The sequence below is a fragment of the Bidens hawaiensis genome, unplaced genomic scaffold, assembly GCF_021521415.1.
Source record: "Bidens hawaiensis isolate Kalapana, Puna unplaced genomic scaffold, B.hawaiensis_p1.1 tig00024985_1, whole genome shotgun sequence".
Taxonomy (NCBI): domain Eukaryota; kingdom Viridiplantae; phylum Streptophyta; class Magnoliopsida; order Asterales; family Asteraceae; genus Bidens; species Bidens hawaiensis.
This window is the reverse complement of record NW_027493964.1, coordinates 248,629-258,823: the sequence shown is the minus strand read 5'-3', so window position 1 is coordinate 258,823 and position 10,195 is coordinate 248,629. Positions and strand designations below refer to the sequence as shown.

The following is a 10,195-nucleotide window of genomic DNA, read 5'->3' as shown; positions in this document are numbered from 1 at the left end:
AGAGAAGGTATAAATAAAATAAATTATATATAATTCACCAATTAATACAATCATCGTCGAACACACGTACACGGGCCTCTCCACCACGAGTCAAGCCTCGAGTAATATATTTGACCCGGACGCGGTAAGACCTAAGCATGTGACACGAGCCTCTCCACCACGAGTCAAACCCGAGTAATATATTTGACTCGGTCACAGCTTATACATCCGAGCACGAGATACGGGCCTCTCCACCACGGGTACAACCCGAGTAACATATTTGACCCGATCCCGGCTCACACATCCAAGCACGTGATACGGGCCTCTTCACCACGGGTACAACCCGAGTAATATATTTGACCCGATCACGGCTCAACATCCAACGGGCCTCTTCACCACGGGATTTTAAAACCCGAGTAATATATTTGACCCGCCAAAATGATGATCACGTCACACAGGCCTCTTCACTACGGGTACAACCCGAGTAATATATTTGACCCGGCCATGAATCACCATGCACACACACAACAATAAGCCTACATACATCATTCTTAGTCACGAGAAACTAAATATCATTACACAATCGTAGGCTATAAGGTACACATCCTCATACGTACATACATACCTCCATATATACATACATATATATATATTCCTACATAAATATATATATATATATATCATCCCATACGGGAACTAAGTAGATAGGTCTACTCATATTCAATTACTACCAAGTCTGCTAACGTCCTCGAGTCTAGACCATCAATAGTGTATGTAACCTTAAGGACACAAGACCATGAACGAGTCTAAAATATCCTAAGGCATATAAAATAATTCAAATATAGCTTTCAAAATGCACCATCACGAGTGATACCATGTAAAACTATTCAAATCATTGTAACGAGTAAAATCATTTAAAATTCTATTTCGGTGTGTATGCTAGCCCAAAACATAAAAGAGTAAAAAGGGCATCATGAACTCACCTGAATCAACCGAACACCTGCAATGAGCTAAGAAATCCCTAAGAGCACAATCACAAGCAAGGGCCTGTAAATTATACACAACGCGTTACTAAACTAAACTGTAACAACACTCTAGCCTAATGGGCCATTCAGGCCCAACACTCCGGCCCAAGACCCAACAACTGGGCCCAAGGCCCAACAACTTGGCCCGAGGCCCAACACTTGGCCCGAGGCCCAACCACTTGGCCCGAGGCCCAACCACTTGGCCCGAGGCCCAACACTTGGCCCAAGGCCCCTAAAACCTTTCAACTAACTAAAACCACCGGTTAAGCCTAAAACGAACTTGTTGATTAATAACGAGTAAAACGTGCAGATTTTAGCATGCGAAGATGCATTTAATTACATAGGATAACCTTTTAATTAAATTATTAAATTTTTACCAGACTTTAATAAATGTCTTAGGTTTATAAAAATATTTTTATTATATTTTTCTATTGGACACAAAAATCATAAAAATTCTTCCAACACAGAAAGGTATGTGCAGCTATTTCAGCGCGCAACAAAATGGTTTTATTTTTATAAAATTCATTACCAAACCAAATTAAACGATTCCAATTGGGTTTGATTCCTAACTCAAAACACTAACTTCCAGAAGTGGAACCAACCAATTTGGACTTGTCGAAAAAAGGTTATGACGTCAGGAAGACAGACCAGAATCCGTCATCCCACATCAGCTTTGACACTCGATTTTATAAATTCATAAAAACTATTCAAATCTCGTCCAAAAATTACGTATTATACCTTTCTGGAAACTAGACTCAAAGTAGAACATCATGGAATCAAGAATCGATCAAAAACAGTGGATTAACATCGCGTTACAGACCCTACAATAAACGTATACTAATCTGTCAGCAAGCTGTTATCATCAAAACTCAATCTTAACGACCAATAAACGCGTTAATATGATCAATTAAGGTGTAAAAGACATGGGAATCATAAAACCGACCTTGAATTGAAGTTTTCACGGCGGAAACATGGCGGGGCAGAAGAAAAACGAACAGGGGGGGTCCAGGTCCGACGGCTGCAAATAGGTTTAGGGTTTGAGTTTTCTTTTGTTTTATGATATAAAATAGTTACATCCAAGTCCCTCCAAATTGAAGTATGTATCAACTTGGGTGGAAAGTTAAGTGAGAACGTTTACGAGGTTTGCAAGGAGCTCCCGGGAAAATGCCGGGTCAAGCCCGAAAGGTGTACATAACACTACAAGATTAAACCTTTTGTCGGAAATTAACGGGCGTTACAAATAGCACTTGTTATCATAGACGTTTATGTTATTTTATATATCATTTGCTAATCTTTTTGACCCTGCTCATTTTTTTACCTGACGCAGTTGTAATGTAGATTTTTGAATCTGCCACTGATATGTAGTTATGTACATGCTTCACTAATTGGTTAAAAACTTTTAATTATTACTTATGATTTTTAATTTTTCTGAAAATTGCAACCCTGATGAATCCAGCTGTATTTGGAATTCCAAACTATTATTGTTACTTTTTATTTTTTTAATTTCTTATTGAATAAACCTGTCACTATTATAACCTGCTAGGTGAATGCATTCGTTGTGGACAGGGATGATCCAACTCCGCTAACCTTTGGGTTACCGGCAAAAGTTCCTTTCAAGGTGGTTGATGTTACGTTAAAGGTATGTTTTGACTTTGACCAGTGCATTGTATTTGACTATTGCTTAACTTTAGGTGTTTTAATCTTGTATATCTTTGGCAGTCTTTCAATTTTCAGCTGTAACTTTTTTGCAGGCAAATCCCGACACTGATGAGGTGTTTGCTCAGTTTGTGCTGCTCCGAATTGTAAGGGCGTTTATTTTTTATTTGTTATTTTTCATATTGTTGGATTGATTATGTAATATGGATTATTATCTAGAATGAAGGTGAGGGGGGTCAGGATGCGCCAGAAGCATTCTTGTAAATATTCCTTCAAATTGTTTCAGGAAGATTCTTACCATTTCTGACGCAAGTGGGCTTGGGGGATGCGGCTTACCCAAAGCCGATGTTGCAAAAGCACTTCCACTTTTGGTACAAGTCATATGTTTTAGAGATGATAATTATTATTCATTGTTTTAACTAATGTCATCTGCGCAGGATGTGAGCCAGGATCAAGCATCCCAACCTTTAGCGGCGACGGATCTACATGGAGTTAGATGGGGATTTGAACATGTTTTTCGTGGTAATGCCTGCCCTTTCGATATCATAAAGTTCATTGGAATGAAAAGTGTTTTGTGTAATGCCCTTTCGATATTATAAAGTAATGTTGTAGAATCTTGAGTACCTTTTTGTTTTTTTAATGAGAGATGGTTTGGGACTTTTGACATCAAACGTAAATGCTACCCAAGCTGAATATTATTTAGATCTTTTTTTGTGAGTTTATTACACAAGAGTTAATTGATTTCTGTTTGCAAGTGCAGGCAATCCAACGAGGCATTTACTAGTAACAGGTTGGAAAGAGTTTGTGAAGGGAAAAAAGCTTAAAGCAGGCGACACTTGCATCTTCATCAGAGGACTGTAAGTATATTTCCTTTCCTCTCAATGTGTTTACATAGAATTTTTTTTCCCTTTTTACAAAATGTTTATTTTCTTGTGACAGACACCGAAGTGAGTTTTACATCGGCGTTAAACGAGCGGTTAGGATACACAGAGAATGTATGGATTTATCCGGATTAAGTATGCGACTTGGCATTCAATCCGAAGCCTTTGTGGCCATGACGACAGGATGCAACTTCACTGTGCTTTACCATCCAAGGTAATTAATTAATCGCCTTTGCTTTTTTAGTGAAATGCAAAATAATATTATTAAATCTGTATATCGATTTACTGCTTGCAGGATGTGTACTTCTCCTTATATATTTCCTTGCAATATCGTCAAGGAAGCACTTGAAATTAATTATGTGCCCGGGATGCGTATTGAAATGCTTTGTAACGGAAGAGACCCTGAACATATAATCAGATTTTCGGGGACTATAACCGCAAGGGGAGATAGTGATCCTGTCAGGTGGCCAAATTCCGAATGGAGATGCCTTGAGGTATTAGTTAAATATGTTTCTTCAGTTGTTGGGGGACCATTCATAACTTTTAAATTTCATCTTTTTTATATGATTTTCAAGGAATTCTTAAAAAAAAATATCTTTGTGACAGAACATGATAAATGGTATATGTAAATTTAATTTTTAAAATCTTGCAGGTGAAATGGGATGTTTCATCATCCAGTGATATGCTTCCTCCCAGGGTTTCCCCGTGGGAGATCCGACCTCTCGGTTTTAATGCTGACCGAAGGCGGTCAATACCGTTTGAGCCCATCATTTGTAACATTCCGTTTTTAAGAACCAATGGTTAGCATTTCTCTTTTGGTTTGTCGTGAAGATTAAAATAGCTCTTCATTATAAAAACCAACTTTCATTTTCTGTTCTTTACAATGCTCTGATAAGAAGTTGTGACAGACAATAATCACTCGGGTGGCTTGCGAGGTCAAGGGTTGACCCCCTCTGATTTCGAGATTGGTAGCTCCTCTCGCCAAAATGAGGAAAATATGGAAGATATTGATTAAAGGTATTTCTACTCTTCTTATTGTATAATCTATCAACATAACCTGTTTATTTTATTTTATTTTTCTTATGAACCCATTATCTGACCCGTTCATTTGGCAACCATTTATGTGTTAGGCGGGTGAGCATTGGAGCCATGAGTTTATAAGTTTGTGATTTGAATCATGGTGGTCGCGGTGGTGAGAGGAAGAGTAGATCCGAGATTAGGTCTTTAACTTTTTTTTTTTAGTAAGGATGTGCTATTTGTTATTCAAATGATATTTTAATGCATCTATTTAAGTTGTCATAGCAAATTTCTTTTAAATCATATATTATGTGATAGCATTCTATTTGCAGACTCATAACCTTTCATGATTTTTTAGTTATATATTTGGATGAAGGATTTGCATGATTACATATTTATTTTTCACACCGTACCACTACCAAATATGCCTTTTCTATATTTTTTTTTACCAGGTTGATTAGCGTTAATGTCTGAAACACAAAAGGATTAACTAATACTTATGGCTGAAACTAGAGGTGTATATTGAAACCGGTTTGGGATCCAAAACCAGTTCGCAAACCAAAATCGATCCAACCCAAAAACTGGTTATGGTTCGGTCTTGATCCGCTCTGCGATCTGTAATCGGTTTGAGAAATCCGTTGAAAAGCTGAAAGGAGATGATGCATATTGCATACCCACATTTTATTATCTTTTTAAACAATGATGTGTATTTTCAAAGCTAAGGTATGTACAAAACCGGTTTTTTTTCAAACTGAACCGGTTTCTAAACCGAACCGGCTTGATCAAAGCCTGGTCAAAACCGGTTTGGGTCAAACTGTTTCGGTTTAGAAACCTGTTTAGGAGCAAAAAAGTCGATCTGGTCCGGTTTGGTTCGGTTTAGAACCGATTTAGTTAAAACCGGTTTTAACTAAACCGGTCTTGTTTTAAAACCGGTTGGGTAGATTAGAAGGGGAACCTGCCCCACAACCGGCGATTCGGGTCGGTCTGGGAACCAGTGTGGTTGAAACCGGTTTTACTGTCAAACCGGTTCAGTTCCGTTTGCATAGAAGGAGTCCCAAACCCATTTTTTACACCTCTAATCAAAAACATTAGAAGCAGATAATGGGCTTTATTGTGTTGGGTTTGCAAGAAAAGGCCTATATACTAAATGCTATAATACAACTGCCATGATGCCCAAAATTATATCCAATATTTTCAACCTAATCTTAAAACAAAATCCTTTATATTTATTTAAATACTTATACACTAGCTTTTGAACCCGTGTATTACATGGGTTTTGTCAAATGATAAAGATAAACAAGGTCTGTTATTTCAGTTGTGATTCTAAAAATACTTGTGAATTAATTTAATGTAGACTTAATGGAAAAAACAGGGTTAACGAAAAGTTCTAAAATAGCATGATTTTGGAAACACCAGGTGTTGATTTGCAAAAAATTAAAAAAATGTACTAAAGTTGTGTAGTTAGTCAAACATTATGTATAAAAATGACACTTGATTCAATAATAAATATAATTCACACTATGTTATAACCCATTTGACAAAATGGTTTTGACCCATGACCCATGAATAACTAGAACGAATGAGATGAGAGATTAGAAATTAAGTGAAATTTAGGCTTGACAGCTATGCAGTCAATATCGCCGATATATCAGTGATATATCCGTTACCGGTCCCTTGGCGATATATAAGTCGGAATATCGGTTCAGAATATCGGTACCGATAATATCAACGATATTGACCGATATTGGACTAGTATTTAACCGATATATCACTGATATTCCCGTATCAGTATTTTAAGTCTTAATTATCAACTTTTAGTCTTCAATGTTATTGTTTTAGGTCTTAATCAATTCTTACTTGTTAGGATTGTTAGTGTTTTGCGATTTGCAAAAGATTAATCTGTTAATGGTAGGAGATTATACTTAATTATTAGTGTTAAATTGCTATATGTATGAATTTTACATGATATTAAAATTACAGATATCTCACTGCGATAATCGATATCTCAGATATCGGTCCTTGACCGATATCCGATATTTTTCCGCATTAACTACTTAGCTTGACAGTTGACACCTAAGGTCCAACGTTTTCTTTTATTAGTATTGTAAGATTTTGACGTTGGATTATGCATAAGTTAGAATTTTGTAAGCAAGCCGGGTACCTAAGTTGATTCATGTTGGTGCTCTTGCACTCGAGTCTCTCGAGCACAGATCCTAGGTTCGAATACAACTTCCAGCTGTTTAATTAATCTATAAGACCACATGTTCTACGTAAACTGTGTTTTACCTAATCTCATTAGTTGGTAAGCTATTAATGTGTTCCCGTAAGTTCCTCAATAACTTGTTCTCGTAATTTCAAAAAAAATAAATTTCTCAAGAGGACTGCTACGACTTATAATAGATTTATATATCAAATATCATGTTTGTTGTAATTCTATTGTGTATATATTACTGTTATATAATACATAATACAATAAAGAGCAAAAACTATGATTTCTATTACATAAAATAATTAAACATAATAAATATCAAAAACCCTCAAATAAATTATTTATTTGAAAAAATAATCTTATTATAAGGCAATGGGCCCCAAATTTAGGTCTTATTTTTAACTTTATTTTGTACCCCAATACCTTTCACTTGACACAAAAAACACCTCATAAGGGCTAAATGTCCTATAAATGTCCCCTTAAAGACATAAGCACCCTACACTACCATATCATACCCCACCATACCTTATCCTATCTGATGAATGATTAGATCCTAATTTCATCAACTTAGAGTTATTATACACCAAAAAAGCAAGAGTCTGCCTGTTTTAACCCTACACTCAATATAATTTATACCAACTCTCTTCTAGTGGTTAAGGGACCATTTTGGCATTTAGCTTTATAAATAAGGGGTTGAATTTTTTAATGTTATTTTTATATATGGTGTATTTGGTCATCCAACATTTTTAATATTTATATACCATGAGTCTGCTGTTTATCAAAGTTCTTAACTACTATGTACAGGGGTAATTAAACATTTTTTTAATAAGAGAACGCTATATTTTTACAACAATGATTGATTTTGAATATACTATAGTCTATAGAGAATTCTAAACCGCCATCACCAATCTCTCGAGGTGGTTATGAAAGCCTCTAATATTAATATATCTTGTCCTTTTCAATAACTTAACAAAATTATTAACTTAGATTAACAAAGCTGATCACGTATGTTTTGGTTGAGTAAACAATTATGATCATATGTTTCACAAAAGAAATAATCGTAACTCAATTTCGACATATAATATAAACCATCCGTCATTCTCTGCAATTTACTCTAGATTTTGCTAAAACAAACCGATTAAAAAGCTATTCAATTAGTATACATAACCTTTTTATGTACTATCATTCGTTTTATTAACAATGTGAGGGATATTAGATTTTAATGACACAAACTTTGTCACGTTGGCCGACGCTCAGCCAAACTTTAAAAATGCAACATAATAATCCCAACTAACGAGTTTTTCACTAACGGGGTTTGGTTTCGTTAACAATACAATTATTAATCAATTTGTGTTTTATAAAATATACTTTATATATAAAGTATATCAGGTTATATTTCTTATTATAAATAACAGAAAATCAAAACTTATGGATGGTTGACAAAAAATTTGCTTAAATTTGAAGTTACTATAATTGTATTGTTAAAATATGATGTGCTAGTGTCAAATGAATTGACTTATAAATTAAACAGAACTAAAAAAAATTATGGGGTCAAAGTGAACAATTAAGACCATGACTCAACAAGTCACGGACTCATGGGTCACACTCTCACTCCTCGACTAGTAGGATCTCCCGCAAGTTCACATGTGTTCATTCAAGTAAAAAAAATTAAAAACTTTCTTAAAATTGGCTTCAAAAGACCTCGCGGACTTGAAATTGTAAGAGTTCGAGAGACAAACTTTGCTTTGGTATTGAAATGGTAGTGGCAGTGTAACGCTGGTGGTGGATGAATTATCCCACTGATGTAGTTTATAAGCTAGACGATCGAAGCCAAGGAATGACCTATGGTCATGGTTAGGGGCGGATCAGCTTATTCTCTGTTCATGCCTTTAGATTGTTTATAGAAGGTAAAATGTTTACACGAAATGAATGGAATAACCAAGTACCCCTAAAGGTAAAGTTTCGTGGGCGGAGAGTGTCTATAGTTAAAATTTCGACAGACATGACATTGGAAAGAAGGGAATAAATGTTAATTCGGTGTGTACATTAAGAGGGGACGGGACAAAAACTGCTGGTCATTTATTTGTGTCATGGAGGGTCTTATCCCATGTGTGAGACAATGTGATTTCCATGGTGTAAAATTTCAATTGTGTCTTGTAACTCAGTTAGGGATCTCGCTAAGGCAACAAACGCAGTTCCGGGCGCAACAACATAAAAGATGGTGATGCGTGCGATATTTTACTACTCTTCGGTGTATATGGAAAACAAAAATACCTTCAAGACCATAAGAAATGAACTTAACAGCATTATTTTTGATAAAAACATAGAGAAAATATTAGGGGTGTTCTTCGGGTTTATTTTTCGGGTTTTGGGTTTTTTGGGTCGGGTTCTTCGGGTTTCAAAGTTTTAAATCTTGACTCGAAACCCAACCCAAATCTCTCACGGGTTTTTCGGATTCGGGTAATTCGGGTTCGGGTTTTTTCGGGTTGGGTTAATCGGGTTTCGAGTATCCTAGAAAACAAACAAACAAAAGAAAAAAAACACAAAAACAAAAAAAATTTAAAAACTACAATGCTAAAATTAAAACAACATATACTTTTTTGCTTATAACACAAATAATCAAATAACAAATCAACATAATTTGGTAAAACAATTCAATAGAAGAGTAAAACTAACTCGCGTCTTAATCATATTCAACCGGGCGTGATTTGGTTGTTCGATTTCGGTTGCTATTAGTAATAAACGAAAAACATAAATTAATAATAAATAAATTAGAATGACAACAGTCAATTAGAGCTAGATTATGATAACTTTAGTGGCCAAGACTTAGCTTATTATACCTAAAAATATATTTAATTATTATTCGGGTTTTTCTGGTTGACCCGAAACTTATAAATCAAACCCGAGAACCAACCCAAATTACTTCGGTTCGGGTTCGGGTTAGTCTTTTCTCGGGTTCGGGTTATTTGGGTCGGGTTAGTTCGGGTTCGGGTGCGGGTTTTTTCGGGTCGGGTTTCGGGTTTCGAGTAAAAGTGACAGCCCTAGAAAATATGAATATCTTAAATTAAATTAGAGTTCTTGGTGTAATTTCACTTTCTAGTCAAGGATTATTGGAAGTGATTTTGTATTCTTGTTTCTTTATACGTAGCTTGTTGCTAGTTTTTTGTTTATGAAGTTTCCAACGTTCAAACAAATATGAGACAAACTAGATTACTGTTGTACGAAATGTGTTATTTGTATTTTCTTTTCTTTCATAAGTCATAAATCATGTCATTAGTATAAATTAGCATATGTTTTCTTTTATTTTGGCACATTGACGCCTTTGTACTTGTTTGTGAAATTCAATTTGTTTTACCCTGTATTTATCTTACACTATAAATAGAAAAATTGGATTTTATTAATCTCATCTTTTGATAAGGCCAAGAAGA

General features: G+C 35.3%; 1 protein-coding gene and 1 long non-coding RNA gene across 2 annotated transcripts; both read left to right on the top strand.

Annotated features, from left to right (window-relative positions):
• Positions 1-3,106: 3,106 nt before the first annotated feature.
• Positions 3,107-3,721, top strand: LOC143570430 (uncharacterized). Its single transcript, XR_013141930.1, has 3 exons — positions 3,107-3,182; positions 3,421-3,517; positions 3,600-3,721. It is a non-coding gene; the product is annotated as an uncharacterized LOC143570430 (long non-coding RNA).
• A 121-nt stretch (positions 3,722-3,842) lies between these two features.
• LOC143570429 (auxin response factor 12-like) lies at positions 3,843-4,563 on the top strand. Its single transcript, XM_077056085.1, has 3 exons — positions 3,843-4,035; positions 4,194-4,341; positions 4,450-4,563. The coding sequence occupies exons 1-3, from the start codon at positions 3,910-3,912 to the stop codon at positions 4,554-4,556; spliced, it is 381 nt and encodes a 126-aa protein (XP_076912200.1). The 5' UTR covers positions 3,843-3,909; the 3' UTR covers positions 4,557-4,563.
• Positions 4,564-10,195: the final 5,632 nt, after the last annotated feature.

Bases quoted from the DNA above. Each gene is read 5' to 3' on its own strand.
- LOC143570429 (XM_077056085.1), top strand. From the start codon at position 3,910: ATGCGTATTGAAATGCTTTGTAACGGAAGAGACCCTGAACATATAATC. The intron at 4,036-4,193 runs GTATTAGTTAAA...AAAATCTTGCAG, and splicing joins CCGAATGGAGATGCCTTGAG to GTGAAATGGGATGTTTCATC. The intron at 4,342-4,449 runs GTTAGCATTTCT...AAGTTGTGACAG, and splicing joins TCCGTTTTTAAGAACCAATG to ACAATAATCACTCGGGTGGC.